The sequence below is a fragment of the Podarcis vaucheri genome (assembly GCF_965113315.1).
Source record: "Podarcis vaucheri genome assembly, chromosome: 15".
Classification (NCBI taxonomy): Eukaryota; Metazoa; Chordata; class Lepidosauria; order Squamata; family Lacertidae; genus Podarcis; species Podarcis vaucheri.
Window position 1 is genome coordinate 34,149,234 of NC_138753.1, and position 24,585 is coordinate 34,173,818.

General features: G+C 49.8%; 1 protein-coding gene across 5 annotated transcripts in view; it reads left to right on the plus strand.

Annotated features, from left to right (window-relative positions):
- ROBO3 (roundabout guidance receptor 3) overlaps positions 1-10,347 on the plus strand; it is a 344,617-nt gene extending 334,270 nt beyond the window's left edge. For 3 of the 5 annotated variants that reach the window (XM_082200222.1, XM_082200224.1, XM_082200226.1), the window contains 9 exons: positions 904-1,061; positions 2,153-2,428; positions 3,359-3,506; positions 4,964-5,191; positions 5,704-5,885; positions 6,564-6,671; positions 7,012-7,194; positions 8,034-8,188; positions 9,825-10,347. In XM_082200222.1, coding sequence (XP_082056348.1) covers positions 904-1,061; positions 2,153-2,428; positions 3,359-3,506; positions 4,964-5,191; positions 5,704-5,885; positions 6,564-6,671; positions 7,012-7,194; positions 8,034-8,188; positions 9,825-9,836 — 1,450 coding nt within the window. In that variant the 3' untranslated portion in view covers positions 9,837-10,347. The remainder of the gene's footprint in view (positions 1-903; positions 1,062-2,152; positions 2,429-3,358; positions 3,507-4,963; positions 5,192-5,703; positions 5,886-6,563; positions 6,672-7,011; positions 7,195-8,033; positions 8,189-9,824) is intronic. The other 2 variants (XM_082200223.1, XM_082200225.1) reach the window with 1 other exon arrangement.
- The last annotated feature ends 14,238 nt before the right edge of the window (positions 10,348-24,585 follow it).

A 24,585-nucleotide genomic window follows, 5' to 3' on the forward strand; every position in this document is an offset into this window, starting at 1 on the left:
TTAATCCGTTGTGCAAAGAATTGCGTACTACATATAGTACACAACTTCAGCATCACTCCAAACTAGGGATAAGGGACTTAATGGCAGATGTCGCTGGACTCCCAACTCCTGCCACCTGTGACTATTGGCCAAGCTGGCTGGGGCTGATGGAAGTTGGAGTCACGCAACCTCTGGAGGGCCACAGATTGCCCACCCCTGCTCTAAACACCTGTAAGTAAATCCTGTAAGGAGTTTTGAACATTCATGACAAAGCAGCAACACGTAAGAACCTGATAACCACCATTACTTATGCCTAGAAATGCATAAGTAAACCTATTCGAACATCAGAACTCAATAACCATATTAATACCACATTAAGAACAACTCTACTTCTTCCTTAGCTATAAAGTATGGCAACCAAACAGAAGAACTACAACAACAAAACAAAATAGCCTAAGCTGACACAACTCCAGTAATAGTTTTTGTGTATTCATTAGTGTAAGCATGAATAATAATAATAATTTTTACGCCGCACATATAGGATACCTCTTCTAGAATGTGACCTGCCACAACATACACTTCATAATTATTATTCCATGCATATCCCACCTTTCCTCCAGCAAGCTCAATGTGACATTCATGGTCCTCTCTCTCTCTATTTTCTCCTTCCAGCAACCCTGTGAAGCAGGCTAGGCTGGGAGACCCCGTGGGCTTCAGAGTGGGGATTTGAACCCTGGCCTCTCGGCTCCTAGTCTAGCACTCTAACCGCTAGGCCACACTTGCATTATCTAAAAGAATATGCTCACACAATTGATATACTCTTTGACGGTGGGGGGTGGGGAGAGAATCAGGTGTTAGCCCACACCCAAACCACCTACTAACTCGCACAACCAAATAACCCTGGTTTCCATGGCTCTCCTCCAGTAGGCCTGGCATGCTAGCCATGGCCACTAGTGCCTCGAGCTACCCGTGGCTGGCGGATTCGTGGCCAGCCCCCAACCTGCTGCGGAACGGGAAGGCAAAGGATCCCGGGGCGAACTGCTGCACAGGAAACCACAACGCCACCGAGAGATATTACAATGGTAAGCCTTTTACTACCCCATCATCTCCATAAGGAAAGAAGCCCAGTGCAGAGTCGGCAAGGGATGTGGGGGAAATCCTCCCGGTTCAGATTTGAATGCGAACCTACCTCTAGTTCACATTTCCAGAAATCCTAAGCAAACGGAAAAACAGCTAGCCTCCCTAATGTTGCGGGCTTCTCAATTTAGTGGTGGACTTCTGCAACCCAAAAGTTTGCCTGGTATTTTCATTACATATCAATAGTGGACAGGCAAAACCATTTCTCAGTAATCAGGCATTGGTCTGAATATTCTGTGGCCTTTTCAGTGTGTTTGTGAGTGGGGAGAGGTTATTGGTTAGTTTTTGCTCTTGTTTTATTGCGTATTTTGTGTTCTCATTTTGTATTTTTGTGCTGTGTTTTGTGTGATCTTTCGGTGAAGGGTGGTATACAGATTTAATAAATATTGTAAAGAGTAATATAAAGATGCATCTGTTGGAGAAAATAATGTGCAAAACTACATTGCGGGAGGGGGTTACTTGCAAAAATGGGTACAATAGGCAAAATGCAGGTATATTTTAGGAGAAATTCACCCCAAAATGCATATGGGCTTTTATTCAGGTTTCTTTTAAAAACAACAACCACAAGCTGATGTGGATATGGCACAAACAGAATGTAAGTTTGGAAAAATGTGAAACTTGAGACTGAAACTGAAATTGACAAATTCACCCATTCCTAGAACTGGCAAGCCCAAGAGAAACATTTGTGGTTGGCAGATATGGAATTTGAGCATTATCGGGCTGGAAAGGCCGACAGACTCCAGTGAGAGGCTTAGCCTTTGGGTTTGCACAAAATAGGAAGTTGTTGAGACAACGAAAGCAGGCTTTGCAGGTTGTGACCTTCCGGGAGGGGAGAGGAGCCAAGGTTTATTGGGAGGGGGACAGCAGTGGCGTCAATCCCTTGTTCTCCTTCCCCCTCCCCACAAGCCTGGAGTAGTGGTAGTTCTCCAAGCCCACCAATCACAGAGGTCATTCAAATTAAGGCACATGGAATCTGTTGTGGCTGAACCAGAAGGCTTGGTTAAGCAAGGTCACAATGGGTCTCCCTCGTTCGCAGATGCTGGGATTTCCAATTACATTGCTCAGACGGAGAAGTTTGGAACAGGGGTGTCCGATGGGCCAATCTACAGCACCATTGATCCTGCCAGCGACGACATGAGGACGTTCAATGGGGCCTTTTCCCAGCACACCACCCCATATGCCACCACGCCCGTGGTACCATACGGGGCAGCACATCTACACTCACCTGATGAAGAGGAGAGCCAGTGGAATGGCCAACCTGGGCTGCCCAGCATCCAGTATGCCCAACCCGAACGGGGCAGAGCTGAGAGTGGTAGGGACCTTAAGCATATAAGAAACTGGGCACCTTTCTCATCTCCCTGGGAATTATGTTTTCAAGTTCCATCGGTGTCACCTGCCTAGAAATGGAAGCCTTTAGTGCATCTTACAGAAGAATCTTTTAGTGTATGGAAAGTCCAATGGTGATTTTATCACCGTGGTTAATGATAGGGCGTTGTTAACATGCATAGCATGTTGCAACGCAGCTTGAGCGAAACAGGAAACGCCCCAACAATATTTAGCTCGGAAATTAGTTAATGGGAAAAGATCACGGAGAGAGATCAGGTTGACAGGGATGAATTAATTTACAAAGCCCTGAACAGCTTAGGTCCAGGGTACGTAAGGGTTTGCCTAAACCCTTTTATCCTCGCTAAGTCACTGGCATCGCCCGAGTTAATAAAAACAACAATAATTTATTATTTATACCCCGCCCATCTGGCTGGGTTTCCCCAGCCACTTTGGGTGGCTCCCAACAGAATATTAAAAACATGATAAAACATCAGACATTAAAAACTTCCCTAAACAGGGCTGCCTTCAGATGTCTTCTAAAAGTCAGATAGTTTTTTATTTCCTTGACATCTGATGGGAGGGCACCACCACTGAGAAGGCCCTCTGCCTGGTTCCCTGTAACCTCACTTATCTCAGGGAGGAAACCGCCACAAGGTCCTCGGCGCTGGACCTCAGTGTTTGGACTGAACGATGGGGGTGGAGACGCTCCTTCAGGTATACTGGGCCGAGGCCGTTTAGGGCTTGAAAGGTCAGCGCCAACACTTGGAAATGTACCTGGAGCCAATGTAGGTATTTGTAGAGTAAATGTGCATGGCATTCTACAGCTAGAGAGTTGTTGGAGTTTTTTTGTTAAATAAAGCAATTTCATCCTCTGCTGTGCCGGAGGGTCCCGTCTCTGAGCTCTGTTTCTCTTCAGTAGTTGCTAAGCCTGGGAAACAGAAGTCCATGGGGAAGCCAGTGAAAACACCATCCCTCAACTGGACAGAAGTGCTTCCCCCGCCTCCATCTGCCAGTGAACTGAGCCAGTACGTGGAGGAGGAGGGAGACGAGGAGCTAGAAGTCAGGTAAGCAACAAAAGAAGGGCAGAAGAGACCATGTCCTTTCACTGCCATGTTTCCCTTGGAAATGGAACTGGTTTTGATCTGGGAAACATGTTCACAATTAGTTGGAGCTCCAACTGGTATCGGGCCAGCACATTCCTATAATGTGCTCTAATGCGCTCTGCTGTAAACTGCTGCCTTTGAAGAGTGTTTGGAAACTGCAGCTGGTCTAGGACGCCAGGTTAGTAACTGGAGCAAGTCAATCAGAGCATATTTAAAATACATATATATATCCAACCTTTCCTTCAAGGAGCTCCAAGTGGCATACATGATTCCTCCCTTTCCCGTCTTATCCTTGCAAAAACCTTGGGAGGGAGGCAGGGTAGACTGAGAGACTGTGACTGGTTCAAGGTCACCCAGTAAGCTTCATCACTGAGTGGAGATGTGAACTCTGGTCTCCCAGGTCTTAGTCCAACACTCTTAACCACTAGGTGGAGGGTTAAGTCTAGTCAAAGGCGACTATAGGGTTGCAGCGCTCATCTCACTTTGAGGCCGGGGGAGCTGGCATTTGTCCACAGACAGCTTTCCAGGTCATGTGGCCAGCATGACTAAACTGCTTCTGGTGCGATGTGATATCATGACGAGTTCCAGAGCGCATGGAAACGCCATTTACCTTCCTGCTGCAGTGGTACCCATTTATCTACTTGCACTGATATGCTTTTGAACTGTTGACAGGAGCTGGGACAGAGCAACGGGAGCTCACCCCATCATGGGGATTCTAATCAAGAGGCTTAGTGATTTAGACCACAGCACCACCCACTCCTTTTTTCTTAACCACAACACCATATTGGCTCACAACCAGTGTGGTGTTTTCGTTAGAGTAGGGGTAGGTGGGGAACCTGGGTTCCTCCAGATGTTTTTGGACTTAGGTTCCAGACAGATGTTTCAATGCAATTGCTGACTTCATTGAAGGGAGACCTTAGAATCCAATCCCAGACGCATTGGCCAATAATCAAGGACAATGGAAGTTGTGATCCAACAAGACCTGGAGGGTTACAGGTTCCCCATTCCCGAGTTAGTGCGTCAAACTAGGATGGGGATGTCTGGATTCAAACCCTCATTTAGGCATGAAGCTCATTGGCCAAGCTCAGCCTAGTCATTTGCTCAGCCTAACCTAATTCCCAAGGGTTATTATGAAAGTAAAAAGTGAGGTGAGAAGGAACAATGTACCTCTGAGCAACTTGGGCAAAAACAATGAATGAATGGTGAGTGAGTGAATGAATGAATGAATGAATGAACGAACAAACAAACTTCCATTTTGCTTTAGTGTCACTGGCTCCAAGATTGGAAAAAAGCTTCCACGCCCATGGTTACATGCCCCCTCTAGATGTTATGGAGTCTTGTTCTCCTTAGGATGATTTCAGGGATTGGGAGCGCAGCATGTCGCAGCCCAAAATGTCTAGCTCACTCACTTTTTGTAGTTCAGAGGTGGAGGAGTGGTGCCCACCTCTGCCAGAAAGGACCTACCTGATGGAGAACATCCAGGAAGAAGAATGTCCTCCACCACCGCCTCGTGGAGAAGCCTCCTCTCCTGCAAATTCCTATGGTCAGCAGTCCACAGCCACGCTGACCCCCTCACCCCGGGAGGAGATGAGAGCGTCTGAAGATATCCCCAGGCTGCATCACTTTGAGATCCCACACCTGCCCAGGTATGATTCACCTAGGGACTTGGGAAAACAGGGGTGCTTGGGGGAATTCATTCTTTGTCAGTTCCCATACAAACTGCCCCGATCCACACCTTGCAGAGTAAAGTGCATATTGGAGCCTAATTGTCCTTCCTGGGCACACACATTTGATCAGGAAGGTGATATAAACAGAGAGAAGTTGTAGAATGGATGGTATTAGAGCATAGAAGTGGGAAACATAAGCCAGTGCAGTATGTACTCTTAGATCCTACTGTGCAATTGCAGAATTTTGTACTGAGCAGAGAATTTGGCATCCTTAACAACCTCAGCCTTGTAAAAAGAAGAAAGGAGGTTTCTGGTCCTCATGGTGGGAGTGAGTATAACATCATTCAGATAACCAAAATTCAGGTTTTGTTGGTGCAGAATGGGAGCCATAATGCAGAATTCTGGTTTATGCCCAGCTGCTCTCCCCACCTCTTATCTGCTCCCACTGGGGCTTGTCCTCTCAGTTTAATGTGTTGCTTTCTGTGTTCAAGGCGGTTACCCAATGGCTCGGGGCCATTGCCCAAAGCCTCGAGTCCTCCTTTGACCCAGTCCAACCCAAATCTCAATGTGCCTGAAGAGGGACCCGAAGGCATCACTCCCAGGCAAGGTCATCGGCGCAACCTGAGCCAGACGCCGGCGCACAGTGCAGAGAACGCTGACTCTCCGGGAATAGGTGGGTGCATTTTCTTCGACCCTCTTCTGAGGGGCAATGTGGTATCTAGGGCACAGGGAGATGGAGGGATTGGCCACCTCCTTTATGTCCCTGAGCAGAGAGTCTGTGGCCTTGCAGCGCCGGGTTTGAGAGGCTTTCCCCTCACTGGAGCTGGGATAGTCAAAACATCTCCGGAGCTGATTGCCCTTGCATTTAATTCCTTTAAGACAGGGATGAGGAACCCGCAGGCCTTTAGATGTTGTGGGACTCCAGCTCCCATCAGCCCCAACCAATATGGCCATTGATCTGGGATGATGGGAGTTCCTCATCCCTTCTTTAATAAGAAATCCCTTCTTCTCCCAGTGGAGAGCAAGACTGAAGAGGACATGAGTTCCTGTCCCCTCTTAGCCATTAAGCTCACTGGGGTTGGCCATCTCTAAGCCTGACCCACCTCACAGGGTTGCTGTGAAGATGAAATGGGAGGGGCTGGAACCATGTGCAGTGCCATGAGCTCCTTGGAGAAGGGTAGGACAGAAATATAAGGAACGATTAAGTCATGCCCCCTTCTGCTTTTAGCAGGAAATGGTTCTGAGCTTCCTTAGCAGCCATGGGAACACATGTGGCACGGCTGAGGCTGGGTGGGACAGACCAGGTCTCTGGCTGAAGAGTCTCACTCTGGTATTGGGCTTTTACCGACAGGCAAACTTCACCCCAGCCTAGCAGACATGCCTCTCCCTCCAGGACAGAAAGCAAAAAGCAAGAAGAAATCCAAGTCCAGCCACTACCGTCGAGAGAAGAAGCAGGGAGGTAGGTGTGGCTGTGCCCTGGCCCCTGAGGTTGCCCGATTCTTCCATCCTTCTAGGGTTCCTCTTAATTTCCTATTTCCTTAGCTTTTTAGAACTGTTTCCCATCTTTTTCTGTAGTATGAGACAAACAGAAGGGAGTATAAATTGATTTTTTTAAAATTCTAAAACAAATATTCCTGGTTGTGATTCAGCATCGTAAGACTCTCAGATTTCCTGTCTTTAAGCAATGGGTGCCATTCTTACGGCTGTGAAGGTACAGCTTAAATACATGCAACAGGTGCCTATGGAAATATTGGGGAAGGTGGGGACTGACAGTACTTCCCCCTTGGTTCTGCTCACAGACCTCCCACCGCCGCCCTTGCCGCCTCCCGCCGAAGACCTTGGCACTGCTGCTCCAGACGGCGCCCTGCGACTGGACTGTGACCCTTCCTCTCTGGAGAAGAACTTGAACGCTTCCTCGGCCCTGGAGCGGAGAGCCGTCCATCGCACAGTGGCAGGACAGCACTACCACCAGCACCGGGATGGTAATGCCAACCCCAGTAATAATGGCTTCCCTGACTTCCTATACTCTAGGCTGAATTTCTGCCTCGATAAAGTGTCATCGTCTGGCTAGAGTAGTGGGAGGCACCAACTGGGGAACCCCCAAGGGAAGAAGGCTCAGAGCCAGGGGATTAGTGGTGGGATGGCAGTGAATGGTCAGAGGGAGAGGAAGGAGACGATTGGGAGGAGAAGGTCTCAGAAGTGGTAGCAGGGTTTTGTGAGCAGGAAGAGGCTGGGGCAGAGAGCAGTCCTGATTCAGAGGCTGGAGAGGAGGGAGACCAAGAGGCAGAGATCAGAAAGGCTACTTTCCTTCTTGTTGTGACCAACTCCCCTTCCCCCCTCCCTGGTCTCCCAGGACCAGAAGAGGTATAAAGAGGGTGGGGGAGAGACAGACGCATTGACTGAGTCTCAGATTGCTTGGGAAGGACCCGGGGCAGGCGGAGGAGGCTTGGTCAGCTATGGGAAGGCAGGGGCCTTCAGTCCTCACAACTCCCGCATCAGGGCAAGACCTACTGGGAAGGGTTGCTGTGCTCACTAGCCCTGAGCTGTTTTGTTTCCTTGAATAAAGAGTTAACTTCACTGACACCTTGTGACTTATTGCTGACCTGCTTCTGACATAAAATCCTCCCTTGGTATTGTAAGATCGCTGTTATTTTGAACAGAAACAAAAGGTGCCTCTTTTAACCTGCCTGCCCTTCTGTCGATGCACAGGCTGTGCTGAGTGTTAAATGGCATCAAGTCTGGGTGAAGCCAGAGCTTGCAAGACTAACCACCTGCTTTCGCTGTTGTTGTTTCTACTCTATCTCTCTCTCTGTGCTGGCAGAGGAGGAAATCATCCCGTACAGCAAGCCCAGCTTTCTCTCCAGAAGCCAGGTGTCAAGCAACTGCTCCACAACAGGAAGTTCTTCCTCCAAGGGGTCAACAGGATCTAGAGGTCATGGGTCAGGACGCAGCCGGACAACAGGGGATCGCAGCGAGGTGATTTAGCAGCACATCCTTTGCGTGTTTTAAAAATAATCTTTTGCCTTAAGGCACCTGGCCTGGCCTGGCCTGGCGACGGGTGGAGGGTGCCAGTTCTGGGAGAGGGGTTGACACTGGCCTGGCACCAGCCCAGGTGCCGAGACCCCCAAAGACAGTGATGGACACCAGCATGGATGTCTTTAAAAGACAGTTAGCTTTGCCCTGAATCAAATTGTCTGTCTGTGGCTACTAGCCACATGATGGCTATGCCCTTCCTTCATGGTTGTAGGCAGTAATGCTTCTGAGTAGCAGTTTCTGGTAACTGCAGGAGGGGGGAGCCCTGCTAGGGCTTCCTGTAGGCAGAGGCATTGCATCATTTGCCAGTGCCCAGAAGCAGGGCACAGAGGGTGAAGAAAACCCACCGTGCCAGCCCAGCCTTCGCTGCTGATGCCACTGGGTGGGCGCAGGGCACAGAGGGTCCACAGGGCTGCACTACCTGTCTGCCCACTTACCCATACAGGGTGGAGACTGGCTGACCAACTCAGCCCTTGGTGGGTGCATCGACCCCGACACAAGGCGGCCATTCAGCAAGGGCCCCAGGGATGACATGGTAACAAGACCAGGCTAGGCTGAGTAGAACTCCAATGTATAGTTAACAGAGTAAAAACTTAAACACGTTGCAGGATTCTCAAAAAATAGACCAGAGGCAATTAATATTTCATCCAGCAGAGCTTTACAGCTACTGAAGGCAAATGAGCATAATGGTCACAAATCCAATACATTCAGGATTGGCACTGTCCATAAGAAATCCAGTTGCAGCAGACTTGATTTAAACTTACAATATAATTAAACCTTAACACTAAGCATACTAGATACAGAACACCACACCAGAAGGATAGAGAGATAGAAAGAGTGAAACCCAGACTCCTTCTGGCCTTACTATTATAGTCAGCATGACCATGAAAGAAGAGAACCAATTGAAGCCAGCAGTACTCAGCTTCTCTGAAGGAGTAACCCAAACATCATGAACCTTCTGCTTACTTCTTTCACACAGAGAAGCTCCCAGAACCTTCTTGGATTAAGTAGAATAGGAAAGATCTCTGCACATAAGATCAATACTTTCTACACTAAGAAATGCAAACTGACAGGTAGCGGCAGGTAGGGTGGGACAGGGATCCCTGCATGGGGGTGCCTGGTTTGCACACATGCATCCAGCGTTACAGTCCCCCTGGGCCCCCTCACACTACACCCCTCCCCACAGGCATCAGGTGGGACACTGTGAAAACAGGGTGATGGTCTAGACCTAGCTGTCAACTTTTCCCTTTTCTTGCGAGGAATCCTATTTGGAATAAGGGAATTTCCCTTTAAAAGGGGGGAAAGTTGACAGCTATGGGTCTAGATCCAGCAGGATCTCCTTGTGTTCCTATGACCCACGGCCGTGTTTCTCATGCTTGGGTCTCCAGCTGTTGTTGAACTACAGCTCCCATCATCCCTAGTGAGCAAGACCAGTGGTCAGCGATAATGGGAGCTGTAGTCCAACAGCAGCTGGGGACTCAAGTTTGAGAAACACTGTCCTATGGGAAGGATGGAAGGCAAATGAAGAGCAGAGGCAGATCTTGCTGATACCACCCCCTCCCTCTCTTTCTGCTTTCAGGAAAAGAGATGAAACCAGATGGAAGTCAGCAGGGGGGAAAGCGAGGCCTTCGAAGGAATTGGCAGCCGCAGACTTTGGGCCGGGAAGCGGGGGGTGTTTCTGTGCTTCTAATTTATGATCCCTCTAAAGAAGCCGCATGACCTGGCCCCTTTGTAAATAAGTTTGTTCCCTGGAGGTTGGCAGTCCCTGGGAGCCAAGGAAGCTGTATTTATAAATCGTGGCAAAAGGGACAGTCGAGTCTCGGGCCTCGGAGGGCCTGCTTTTGGAAACATTGGCATTTCTGCAACTGGAGGGTTTGGGTCCGATGGGAGAGGGGACGGGAGGAGGCAGTGGGGAAGGGGCTTTGCCTTCCGCCATCCTGCTAAGGGTGGGCAATGAGAGCAGCCCATCCCACCATGCACATGCTCGGATATTGCCCAGGTGCTCAGTCCTGCTGGCCACATGGCAGAGGGCAGCAGGTGTTTCTTTGGTAGCTAATGAATCCTTTTGTAAAATGACCAATAAAGCTGTTTGTTAACCTGGATCTCTCAGAGTTCTCTTTCCTTTCGTTCCTCCGGTGCAAAGCATCTCATCCTGTTGGTGCACAAAGGACTTGGAGCAGAGCCTGTGCAAAGCTTCTTTGCATAAGGCAGGTAGCTTGCCTATCTCAGCCACCTTTGAAAAGCCAGTTCTATGCAGATAAGCTCAATAGGAAATTGGAGCAACCTGCCTTCTTGGGGTGTGAACACTGCGTGAGCACTCTGTGTTATATCTTAACTAACTGAAGTGGCCATCATCTGGAATTGGCAAAGCTATGTGCATTTCCAGGTGGACTCCATCTACGGCAGGGGTCAGCAGACTTTTTCAGCAGGGGGCCGGTCCACTGTCCCTCAGACCTTGTGGTGGGCCAGACTATATTTTGAAAAACAAAACGAACCAATTCCTGTGCCCCACAAATAACCCATAGATGCATTTTAAATAAAAGGACACATTCTACTCATGTAAAAACACCCTGATTCCTGGACCATCCACTGGCCAGATTTAGAAGGCGATTGGGCTGGATCCAACCCCTGGGCCTTAGTTTGCCTACCCATGCTCTACGCTTTCTAATTTAATTTGTTGCCATTCCTTAACTCAGCAATCTGGATGGCATCTGCCATGGATACTTTGGTCAAAATTCCTGCATTGCAGAGTGTTGGACTAAATGACCATTCTGACTTTACAATTCTATGATTCTACATTTCACCTTTGTACTATTGTCTGCTTTCTGCACACATTCTCACACACCTTCCTCTGTCCTCCATAAAGGTAAGCAAGAGGCATCATCAGGGTTCAAGAACGCATTCCAGACAAAGAATGGTTGAGGTGCAAAGCAGAGTCAATGAGGGGTGTGGCCTGAGGAAGAGACTCAAGGGCTAGACTGAGAAGCTTGGGGGGGCACAGTTGTCCCCCAGACCTGAAGTTCCCCATACTTGATCTAAGCCATGGGTGGTATGCATTTCTCAAGAGTATTTGTTTTCAGTCCATAGGTTTTCCAAGATCAAGTCAATACAGTGGAACCTCAGGATGCGAATGGGATCCGTTCCGGAGCCCCGTTCGCATCCTGAAGCGAACGCAACCCGCATCTGTGTGTGTGCGGGTCATGATTCGCCACTTCCGCACATTTGCGTGACGTCATTTGAGCATCTGCGCATGCGCAAGTGGCAAAACCCGGAAGTAACACACTTCCAGGTCTCTGCAGAGTGCAACCCAAAAGCACTCAACCTGAAGCGTATTCAACCCGAGGTATGACTGTATTGCCCCAACCTGTGGGCTGACTCTCAGCCCTGCCATCAGTACAAGACATCTTTGGACAACTGTCAGAACTTCAGTGTGGCGGCAGGGCATTCCACCATGCCAGTGTGTACCCCGGGCCCCTTTGCTGAGCAGCTGGAGCCACTGCTTTAAATTTCCCACAACGCTCTGGACTAGGGCAAGACCAGGAGCATTGTGGGGAATTCAAAATGGCAGCCACCTGCCGCTGATGACAAGGCACCTGCTGTTGGATGCTTCTACCAGGTAAGCCTCCAAGGGCCCAAGGGTGTATGTAGAATCCTGCCTGTATATCAAGCACTCTAGCTCTCCAGATAGGCTAAACAGCCTAAAATTACCGTATTTTTCGCTCTATAGGACGCACCGAACCATAGGAGGGGGAGAACAGGGGGAAAAAAATTTCTTGTTCTCCCCCTCTAAAACAAGGTGTGTTCTGTGAGTTCAAGGTGCGTTCACCCGAAGCCTCCGGAGCCCAGAGGGAACTCCCGTTGCTTTCCCCCACCACCAGCCCCAAAGCCTAGGTCGGGGAGCAGTGGGAAGGCACCCCGCTTCCCTGCGGAGGCTTTGCGCAGCTAACCCCAAGCTAGAACAGCGAGACGGAGCGCTGCGCAGTGCTCCATCTCCCTGTTCTGCTTTGGGCTTACCTGCGCAGCCTGCATTCGCTCTATAGGATGCACACACATTTCCCCTTAATTTTTGGAGGGGAAAAAGTGCATCCTATAGAGCAAAAAATACGGTACTTCAGCCGTCTGGCAGGAGGGAGAAAAAATGTGCAATGGAAGTAGGTGGTCAAGCCAGTTCCTGTCAGATGGCGGATGCTGATGAAAGGCAGCAGAGCAGCCAAACTGCCTTGGGTTTTGGCCCAGCGCAAACGGCGACAGCCTGCCCAGTCACTCAGGGTCACTTGTCCATAAATGGTGCTCAATTTACCATGAGCACAGCAAGCTGCACTGGGGCTTTGAGAAGACTTTGCGGAGAACAAGGATCAACTGGCACCGCTTCCGCTGCTGCTGTCTAGCAAAAGAGATTTCAACAGTGCCCAAATCTTGTACCAGGAAGACCTGCTGCTGATGCGTTTAAACTTGGGTTTCCACCTCTGAATTGGAGGAGATGGCCACCTCTTTGATTCCAACTCCCTGTTCTTCTGCTTTTATCAGCAGCCCAGCATTTTAGCAGGTGGAGCTCTCCCCCCCCAATAGGCATGGAGATAAAATGATGGAGAAAGTACCACCGGCTTCATTTGGGCATGTTCAAGGCCCAGGAATAGGGCCAGCAGAAAAGCTGGCAAGCCTAGTAGCCCTCTGTGAACTGTTAACAATTAGAGGCATGACACAATTGGGAACACGATTTAATTGATAAATCGTGTGACTTTTACGGTGCCATCTTCTGCATGTTTACTCAAAATTAAGTCCTGTTGTGGGGCTTGCTTCCTGGTATAAGTGTGCTTTATGATTGCAGCTGGGTGGAACTGCTGTAGGACCCACATCCTCTGGCTGGAGGGGGTTAGGAATGCATAGAGGTCCTTCCCCACCAGTGGAGAACACTTAACAGTGGGGAGGGCACCTCCAGTGTAGAGACCCTTACCACGTCCACAGATGACTCCATGGTTTAAGCTCTACTGCTTATGGTGGACCCTCAAATGGATACTGGAGCCGCCTCAATTCCATTCCACAAATGAAGAAGCGCCAGGATTGAGTTTCCCTCCTACATTAGATCGCAAGTGGCATAAGTATGATACACCTGGACCCATTGAAGGGAGGAACATTTCTGTAAATCCACCCTACAGACCTCTCACTTTGGCCAATGCAAAATGGCTGACTCTGAAAGGAAAGGGGTGGTAGATTTGCCACATTACCCACCACCCCTCTCAATTTTCCACGTATGATTGCAACAAGCCAACGATTCTATCAATCAAATGTCCATCTATGTAAAAGCAATAGTTTTGAAACCAGAAGAATATCCTCTGTGTTTTTAGATGGCAGATGCATATGTCATAGGAGACATTTTCATTAAAAAGAAAAGAAAAGCCCCATCATATTCTATTATTTTTGTAACTATTTTGTAACCTTTTAAGCTTTTTTTATTATACTATGTTCAAAACCTTGGGACATAAGTGGAAGGCTAATAATAATAATAATAATAAATTCCTTCCAGTAGCACCTTAAAGACCAGCTAAGTTAGTTCTTGGTATGAGCTTTCGTGTGCATGCACACTTCTTCAGATACGTATCTGAAGAAGTGGTATCTGAAGAAGTGTGCATGCACACGAAAGCTCATACCAAGAACTAACTTAGTTGGTCTTTAAGGTGCTACTGGAAGGAATTTTTTTATTTTGACTATGGCAGACCAACACGGCTACCTATCTACTACTGGAATAATAATAATAATAATAATTTTGCCTTAGAAGAGACTTTGCCTCCTGGTTGGATGCTTCTTTTAAGACGATGCTTGCCACCCACAGTTTTTATAACATACTAAATATAATGGCTCGAAAAATTCACTCTCTGCCATAGACTTGCTATATCTCAACCCAAGCACTCTGATGTAATCATTTTAATGTCCCAGACACACAGCAGATGAGTGAGGAGGGCAGATTGCAAACTGAATGGACAATGGAACCTGTGACTGCCTTGTTGCCTGCTACGGCGAAAGATTTCAAGAGCCTATGTGTGGTGTCCAGGTTGCAAACTGGCAACCTTCAGCCTATTCAGTGCCCTCATGAAATGAAAGGGTGCAGAAGTTACTGGGAAGCGGGGTGAGCCTGCTGGGGAGAAATCTTAGCAGGCACCCTCTTTTCCCCTGTGCTACTTATTAGGCAGCTCGCAACAGGAATTCCGGCTGGATTTATTTCCCCATAGATAGGGTTACCATACGTCCAGGATTTCCTGGACATGTCCTGTTGGGGGGGGCAGCCCCCTATCTGAGTGGATTTTTGCCTTTTGGATTAAAGGTCCGGGTTTGGGGGCTTTTTATTCTTGTGTTTTGGGTTTTTATAAAAAAAAATTGGGGCCCATGCATGCTCAGAAGTTGCTGTGCCCCTAAGCAGGAAGAGCAGACTGGGTGGCCTGGAGCAGCTTGACGGAGGTCACACTAGGCTTGGCGTTGTTTCTGGCAGCTGCCAGGCCTTGCACAGCCCTTTTGGGGTCACACAAGGCCCCACACCGGTCCTGGCAACTGCACGATGTCCCTGGGGCCGCTCAGCCTCCCATCATGAGCAGGGGGCCAAAGATAGCAAAGGTTAGAGAAGAAGCATTGAGCATGCAGGTGAGGAAGGGGTTAGCGGCAGGGAGGGGGCGAGTGAGGGACATGAGGGATAGTAGGGGGGGTGCCCCATGGAGGGGTGTGTCTGGGTTTTTCGTCCACAGAATATGGCAACCCTACCATAGAGACTCCCTTGGCTTAGGGAAGAATGCATCTGTCGCAGGGCTTCTAAAAGCAGGAAGTGCCATGCACTTTTGGCTGCTCTCGACTGGGGACCAATGGTGGGTGGCAGAGTGCCCATCCATGCAAGACCCTGAGCCAAATTCTGCAGTGGGAAGGAGGGAGGGACACACGCGCACACACTGTGCCTCTTTTGCTCATGGTGTGGCAAAGCAAGGATGGTTTTTTTTGTTGTTGTTGGAGCTTTCTGCAACTGAAAGGCACCTTGAGAGGCTGGTGCCAGGGAACTGGGCTGTGGAAAAAGCCCAGGGTTGATTTGTTCAGGGAAGTAACACTTTTGCAATTTATCCTCCCGCTGGGAGTGCAGTCCCCCCCCCGCTCCCTTCTCCACTGCAGCCAGTGATAAATGGGCTTGTGGTCAGTAAATCAAAGAGAAATTCTGCTTAGGAAATGACATGGCTGCTTTTGGCAGAGGGAGATGGCTGGATGGCTGGCTGGCAGCGGAGACTTGGCTTGTTTGGAAAGGACACCAGCCACCCCACAGCTTGTTTCTATTGGGGTAAGGGGAGTGAAAGAGAGAAAGCACACATACCCCAAGGGAAAGTGGAACATGCCCCTTCCCTCTTCTCACACCCATGGGAAGAGGAGAAGGGTCGTAGCTTAGTGACAGAACGTCTGTCTGGTTAAGTCCCCAGCATGTCCAGGTAAGGTTGACAATGTCTGCTGTCTGAGATCCAGGAGAGCGGCTTCTACTCAATGTAGGCAATGCTGGCCTAGATAGAGCAATGGTGCGACTCAATGGACAGCAGCTCCCAATGTTCCTATTTCCCCCAAGCCTGTTGGATCCCTGGACACCCATTCCCCGGGTTCGTCTTCCGTGCTTTCAGATCAGGGTGTTGCAACATTTCTCTGAAGCAGGTCTGGGTGCCAGATGAAGCTCTTGGGTCCCCAAGATTCTCTCCAGACCCTTGGCAGGCATGCTGGGGACCTCTCCTTTTGCCCTGCCTCAAATCCTGGAGAGGCACTGCCAGTCAACATCAAGAATGCTAAGCCAGATGGCCCAGAGGTCTGTATAAAGAAGCTTCCTGTGCTCTTTGAGGCAGTGTGCTACTCCTCCAAGAATACCATCATGAGTGCCAAGGAATAGCCCAAGGAGCTGGGAGGCTTGGAGTGGCTGCAGAAATCCCCCCTGGGGCTACAGTAATGTGATTCTGTAATGGCATGTATTGCTAACCCTGGTCTTAGGTACCGAGAGAAACCGTCTAAAAGCTGGAAGAGAAGCTTTGCAGCCCCGAGCTTCATAATCCCAGCCTTCATCCCTGCAAGCAGAGGATTTCCCCTCAGCTTACTGCAAAGAGGGGCAGTGGTGTTTGGAAAGCAGCAGGATTTATGGCTTCAATTATTTTCCTTGCACCAAAGTCTGCTTTAATAAGCAGTGCAACAACATTGCGTGCTGTGTGTGTGTGTGTGTGTGTGTGTGTGTGTGTGTGTGTGTATCTACGCATTTGTAGGTCAGGCACCATCCAGGCCAAAGCAGCACTGTAATACAGGTCAAGTAAGCCATGCGCTGCAGAGTGGAGAGAGGAAGCTGGGGAGGGTGATTGAGAGAAGGGCTCTTAACAGAGTGTGGGAGATGCTCATTTCTGGCCATTGCGGGCAGCTCCAGGTTTCTGCTGTCCTTGGGCATGAGATCTCTGGTGTCACTGTATAACTGGTCTGGGGCTAGAGATGTAAGGAGGCAGGGATTTCCGTCCCATCTGGGGTTCATTCCAATCCGCACTGTTTCTGTTCCGCTACAGTTCGGTTTCTGCTAAAACCTACAACTCTTCAACTTGCGACGGCCAACACACACATTATGCAATTAATTTCAATGGAAGGGGGATGTTGAAAACAATGCAAAAGATAAGGTAATTATGTAACATTCACGAACTAAACACACAAACACACCCAGAATGGTAGCAAATACCGTTGCGTGGCGAGACCCTTCCCCCCCAAGTGAAATGAAGACACCGGACACATTATTTAAGGTTAATGGGCATAAAAAGGCCACAACTTTATTGATTACAGGAATTGGAAGGTATTGGCCTTAGGCATTGGCTCCTATCGACTACCCAGCATGGGGCCCGGGAAGGGTTATCCACCAGCCGTGGGAGTCCTGTTGAAGTACGCCAACTAGGATCCCATGGGTGTCACCGCTCGGGGGTGTGCCGGAGGCCCTTACCTCCCTAGGTTTCGGACAAGGCAACGCCCCCCGGAGTCCTTTACCGGACTACCCTTTTCCTTGGGGGAAGGTGATGGCGCTTCCTTCCCCCCTTCATTTGCATAACAATTACCCCTGCCAATACCTAACCGCCAATACCGAAGAAGTTGTGATGTTTGCTACGAGATAGGTGAAAAAACCAAAAGGCTGGAAGTGCGCCAAGTTGGAAAAATTCCTACCAGGCCCCTTGCGGCGACCAACCGGAGTCCATAGCAAGGTCAAAGCTAGCTAAGCCTAAAAGGTGGGTGGGATGAGAAAACCGGGCAGCTGGAACGGGGCAAAGAGGGCGGTCCCCGGGCGAGCCGGCCTTAAATGGGCTAGGCCACGCCTCCCCAGCCTGCCGATTGGCAGGCCGGGTCGCAGACACGCCCGGGGATCCCCTCTTCTCGCTGGGGCTAAAACCAGCCCCTGCGTGTGTGGGAGGGGGTGGCCCACAACCCCCCTCCTCTCGAGCTCAGAAGTAGCTCTCTCATTCGTTTTTTGTGATTTTTGTCCTGACCAGGGTTCAAATCCCAAATGAGCCATGAAGCTCACTTGGGGACCCTCAGGCCGGTCACTCCCTCTTAGCCTAACCTGTGAGGATAAAATGGGGAGGAGGAAGACTAGGTACACCACCTTGAGTTCCTTGCAAGAACTGTAGTAAATATTATAATATAATAAGCATATAAACTGCAATGCAATTAGGTTTTTCTGCCTCGTCTAACCATGAGCATCCGTAAATGGTAGGGGTGAGACCAGGTGAGCTGTGCATTGAAGGGCAGGCATCCTCCCCCCCTCCCTTCTACCTGGGCTGCTGCTTCACACAGATCATAGAATCATAGATGTGTAGATTCGTAAGGTACCCCAGCCTCGCAGCCTGACCCCAGCTTCTGATCCCACGTGGCCGATTGCAGAGTCAACAGAAATGGTGGCTGACTTCATCCTGGGATGGCAGCTGTCCCAAATGCTACAGACGAATCTCCTGAGCTCACAGTTCTTCCTGCCTGCAGATGCTAAACTCATCATCGGCGATTGCATTAAGCTTCTGTTCTGGGATGGAAGGGATGTTTACGTAATACATAGAAGGAAACTGGGGAGGCCGGGGGGGGCGGTTGGCTTGGCCACACTTAATGAACACAAAAGGTTTGGGTTTCCAAGCTCTCTGCTAAGCAGCTGCCTGTGTTTATTTAACCCCTCTCCAACAGGAAACCCCTCTGGAGTTCCCTGATTAAACCAGATGGGCCCCCCGAACGCTGCCAAGATCCTCTGGATGCCTGGCAAAAGGAAGGCAAGAGGCCGCTGAGAGTTTCGCCTTGTGCGACTCCAGGTCGCAATGGTACCAGGAAGTCAGTGGCTGCTAATAGCCCTTCTCCCTCTTGCATCAGTAGAGTGTCCACTTCCTCTTATGCCAGAGGTCTCTGGACATGTGGGGCTCAGACATCTACCCATGGCTTCCCCTCCAAGAATCCAGGGAACTGTAGCTTGTTAAGAGAGCTGGAAATTGTGAGGGGTAAACTCCAGTTCCCAGGATTCTTGGGGAAGGGAGTCATGGGCAAGATTCACCTAGCATGCTCTGCCAACAGAAGGACTTCCAGCTGCGCAATGGGACTTCTCCTCCTGCCCCACGTTCCTTCTCTTCCTTCAGATAGGGAGTCTCCCCCAGCCTTGCATGGAGATGCTGGGGGACGTAAATCTGGGACCTGTATGCAGAATGGTTGCGCTATGGCTGAGCTATGGCCATTGCACCGTATCTCTTGCACTGGTCCTGGTTCTGGGAACACCTTCCTAAAGTTTGTGTCACCGAATCGGCTCTTGAGCGCCTTTGTCATTTGTCTGGATTCAGATGCCTCTTCAGGGTCTCTGGAAATTACCGCATTTTTTCGCTCCATAAGACGCATCTGACCATACGATGCACCTAGTTTTTAGAGGAGGAAAACAGGGTGGGGGGAAAATATTCTGAATCAAATGTTGTACTAAACTATTTAATAAACTACCGGTATATCAGAGGGAGAGGGAAAGGGACAGGAGCTGTATGTTTCTTTAGTGTGTGCACTCAAGGAGCGACGAGTGGGGAGGCAGCAGGCCCCTGGACGGACCCAACACAGGAACCCCAGCAGCCTCCTCTCCTGTAAGTGGCTCCTCTCCCACTTTGCTGCTTTAAAGAGAGCTGAGCTAGGGAGAAGGGATGGAAGGAGAGCCTGTCCATCCCTCCCTCCTCCATGGCTCGCTTTAAAGCAGCAAAGCTGGACAGGAGCCACTTACACCTGTGTAAGCGGCTCCTTTCCCGCTTTGCTGCTTCAAAGCGAGCCGCGGAGGAGGGAAGGAAGGGGAGCCATGGATCCTCCGCTCGTGACTGCAGCAGGACCCCGCCGCCATCCATAAGCATTCACTCCACAAGACACACAGACATTTCCCCTTGCTTTTTAGGAGGAAAAAAGTGTGTCTTATGGAGCGAAAAATACGTTAAATCTCAAGAGGAGTAAAGCTGCATCTTGTCTCCACTGCCCTTGTCAGTAAATGCATGTAGGCACAGAGCAAGCAAAGAGCACACGAATTTGCATAAAATGTGGGTATGCTAATCCATTGGTCTACGGCCTGCAAAGGGGTGGGCCTTAGCAAGTGCCCAGCCACGCCTAACCCTGACAGTGACCTTGCCAATGCTACAGAACATTGTGGGGGAACAGGAGGCTGCTGCTCACTCCGCTGGAAGCTTGTTCCCCAGCAAACCTTGGGGGGGGGGACAGGCAGGCAGGAGGAAGCTCACTGAAGTTCCATCGTACCTGGAATAACTTCTGGCAATGGCAGCCTTAACTAGGCTCTATGCACCATTTAATACTTAGCATTTACAGACCTATTCTCCAGGGACAGTCCCATATTTACAGAAGTCATCCCAATTTCTGTTTTGATTCTGCTTATCCTTAGGACGTCCCTATTTTCATCAGAGAATTTATGGAGGGTATGGAGTTATGGGACCCCCGAGCCAAGGAGATAAGAAGATACAACCTTTAGAAGACATATTGTCAGGGGTTCAGGGACAGAGGCACAGTGGAGACAGGAGATGGAGAGCGAATGGGAAGAAACTGAGGACAGTGGGGAGGAGGATGACAGTGATCCGAGGGATTCCATGAGCCTCTCCAGCGAATCAGAGGATTCCCAGAAGGGGGCGCCGGTGGTCAGGACTAGGGGGGTCCCAGGGGGGACGCACCAGAAACAAGGGGCCAGCGGGGGTTCCCAAAGCGGCAGCTGGAGATCAGGACCAGCTTCCCCACCAGAGCATAGCAGGGGGGGGGGAAGGTTCCTGTGTGTCGGGGGCAGCGTCTCCTCCAGCAGGGAGAGGAGGTGAGTCAGGGCTGGCCGCGCCTCCATCGGAGAAAGGGGGAATGGAGGGGAGGTCAGGACCAGCTATCCTCCCGGAAGGGGAGGAGAGCAGTGACAGGAGTAGTGTATCGATCAGAAGGAAGGTTGGGAGCTGGGCGCGCACGCCAAGTTCAAATGTACAGGCGCGCGGGACAGCTGAGCCCCCGGATTGGGAACCAGGTCCTAAAGCCCGCCGGAGGGAGGGGGAACAATCCGGGGAATCATCAGCGTCGGAAGAGTCTAGGAAGGGCGAAACCCCAGGGGGCAGGAGGACCCAGCGGAAGAGGGAACAAAGAAGGAGGTGGAGCAAGGCAAGGATCTTAAACTGGTGTCGGGGAGGGGCCGACTCAGAGGGAGCTTCAATGGTCTAAGAGTTACAGACGTAGGGCTGCGCGCCGGTATTGTGAAACTACAAATGGACTTCAATAAAGACTTCTGTATATAAAGAGAAACTGGCGTTGGTCCTTTGTGAGCTGGGACCTGAGGCAGCTCTGACACATATGAATTCAGCCCTGTATAGGGACATGTTTTAATGTTTAATGTTTTATTATGTTTTTATATATGTTGGAAACTGCCCAGAGTGGCTGGAGAAACCCAGTCAGATGGATGGAGTATAAATAAAAAAGCCTTTGTTGTTGTTGTTATGGAATAGGGCATCCCAATTTACATCAGAGAAATGTTGGAGGGTATGCATTTGTGCCACTTTCGACATCCTTGATCTCAGTAATCATTGCAACAACGCTGTAATGCAGGCCAGTACTGTTATCCCAATATGACAGGTGAGGAGGCTGAGACTAAGCAAAACCATATTTGCTAGAGGCCCCCTTCTGAGTCTGTGGCAGAGGTAAGAATTGCTCCAGGGACATTCTGGTTTCCTGCTCAGTCTCTTTGCCTCAATGCTCTCCAAGATCCAGGCTCAACGTGGGCAGCTCAGGGTTTAGCAATATCATTTTCTGCAAGAGCAGCAAGCAGGAGAAACCCTCAGCCATCAATAAGCCAAGAAGATGCTGCAGAAGGGGACCGGTGATGGGCCAAGCAAATGGTGCCTTGTCCCCCCCTAATGGTAATTGATGCAGTTGAGTAATTAGGCCAGGCTGCTCACGGAGGCAGAACTTCGTGCCCAGCTCTCCCGCCGCTCAGCCAATGTCCCGAAAACACCAAATCCAATTAGCTTGTCTTAAGAAGCAAAAGCTCTGCTCATAAAATTATCATTGCGGCCATAAAATCATCCATCCCTCTTCTCAAACTGAGCACAAGCACTTAACTCCCTGACCCTTTCTTGGCTCACTGAAGGCTGTGGGTCTGACCGGAATACAAAAATACCGAAAGCCCGACCTCCTCTGGGTTTCTGCGTTGAGCTCGGCGAGGGCCAAGGCTTGTAGTGAGGTGCCAGGGCAACTGTACGGGTGGAACCTATGAACCCACCTGGTCCGTATTTCCTAATGATGACATTTAAGAACCTAAGTGCTCTGCTAGGCCTCTCTAGCCTGACACCCTGTGCTCCCACCATGGCCAGCCAGAGGACCTGAGTGCAATAGCCCCGTTCTGATCCCCAGCAAGATATATTTGGAGGTAAGGTGAAAGGAGCAAATCTCGGAAGGAGGGGAGAATGCTTCAGAGCTCAGGTCCTGCTTCATGGTTTCTGGGTGGCCACTTTGACTACTGGACTCCTCCAGCAGGCTCCACTTAATGTTCCTATGTTCTTATTTCCCATTTAAGCAGGATAAGTGAGAGATATCATCCCCCCCTTACTCAGAGAGGTTTTATTAATGCTGCTTAATACAAAAGGAGGGTTCTCCCCAACAGTTTAGAATCTTTACTGATATGCAGAAATGTATCTGCATGACACATATTACACCAATCCTGTTTGAACATATTACACTGATCCTGGCCTGGCTGCACTGACTGCCAATTAGTTTCCGGGCCCAATTCAAAGTGCTGGTCGTTGTTGTTGTTACAGTCATACCTCATGTTACGGATGCTTCAGGTTACGTGTTTTCGGGTTGCGGACTGCGGACTGCGGGAAACCCGGAAGTAGCAGAACGGGTTACTTCCGGGTTTTGTCGCTCATGCATGTGCAGAGGTGGTAAATCGCGCTTTGCGCATGCGCAGAAGCGCTAAATCACACCAGCGTCTGCACATATGCAGCGCTTCAGGATGCGAATGCTGCGGGTTGTGGACGTGCCTCCATCACGGAATATGTCCGCAACCCAAGGTTCCACAGTACTACCTTCTGCCAACCCAGAAGTTTGAAAGCATGCCAGTGCAAGAAGATAAATACGTACTGCTGCAGTGGGAAGGTAAATGGCATTTCTATGCGCTCTGCTTTCCATCACAGTGTTCCATTGCACCAGAAGAAGTTTAGTCATGCTGGCCATATGGCCTGGAAAGCTGTCTGTGGACAAACACTGGCTCCCTTGGCCTGAAATGAACGCCACAACCCCATAGTCGTCTTTGACTGGAGTTAACCGTCCAGGGGTCCTTTGCCTTTTACCTTTTACCTATTATTATTATTATTATTATTATTATTATTATTATTATTATACTGCCCTATACCCAGAGGTCTCAGGACATAATCAAATACATAATCAAAATAAAAACAACCCAATAACACCCCCCCAAAAAAAACACCACACAGGATGTCAATCAAAACAACCAAAGCATGGTTAAAAAGAAATGTTTTTGCTTGGTGCCTACAGGTGTATAATGAAGGCTCCAGGCGAACTTCCCTGGGGAGAGCATTCCACAGATGGGGGAGCCACTGCAGAGAAGGCCCTGTTCTCGTGTTGCCACCCTTTGGACCTCTTGAGGAGGAGGCACACGAAGAAGGGCCTCAGAAGATGATCCCAGGGTCCGGGTGTGTTCATATGGAAAGAGGCAGTGCTTGAGGTATTGTGGTCCTGAGCTGATGAAGGCTTTATAGGTCAAAACCAGCGCCTTCAATTGGGCCCGGAATCTAATTGGTAGCCAGTGCAGTCAGACCAGGATCGTTTTAATATGCTCAAACAGTCCTGCCCTGATGAGCAACCTGGCTGCTGAATTCTGCACTAGCCAAAGTTTCCGAATCACCTTCAGGTTTTGAATGTTGCTCTTCCACCAGGCCTTTGACTGACTAATATTATGCAGCCTTTTAAATGTGTTAAATGTGGGAAGCAAGGGTTCTTGTTTTGCTGATTTGTTTTATTTATTTTCATGTTTTTTTCCTGTATTTTATTCTGTGAACCACACTGAGTTCTTATGATCAAGGGCGGTAAATAAATGAAATAAAATAGTGTATATCCATTTAGTGACAAACTAGGTGACAGATTTGGTCTCTCTCTTTCTGTGTGTACACACACACACACACACACACACACACAAATATGCATGCAATAGGCAGAGTTGAAGGACACTTTATAGTCTGGCAGTAGGACTGGGGAGAGGTGTGGCCTGGGGAGAAGTCTAAGGACCAGACAAAGAGCTGCATTCGGCCCTGTACCTGAGGTTTCCAGCCCCTGTATGGAACTTTTGGGTCTCTTTGAGCAGCTACCATGTCTTAAAGTACACTCCTTGCTAAATTCTATCAGTTGGATGGTCTGGGAAATGGACACCCACATCCTCTGGGGATGACTTGCCCTGAACCAACTTCTCCCCTGCTTTCCCTCAACCCCAACCTGGTCATAGGCGCCGACTCCATGGGGCTTGAGGGGGCTTGAGCCCCCTCAAAAAAATTTTTGGGGGGGCTCAGCCCCCCCAATAATCTCGGGCGCCCTTGCTGCCGTCCCCCGCCTCCTCCCCACCTGCTCCCTCCCCAGCCAGCCAGCCAGCCGCGCGCCCTAGCTGGAGAGCCCCGGCCGTCCCCCGCGAGAACAGGGGAATCCCCGGGGGCGGGGGCTTCTGCCTCTAGCCCCAGGTTTCCCGCATATCAGCTGTTCCGGAGCTGATTAATAGGCAGCAGCACGCTCTCCCCTATTCGCTCACGAGGGGGCGGCGCCACTTCATTTGCATATTCATG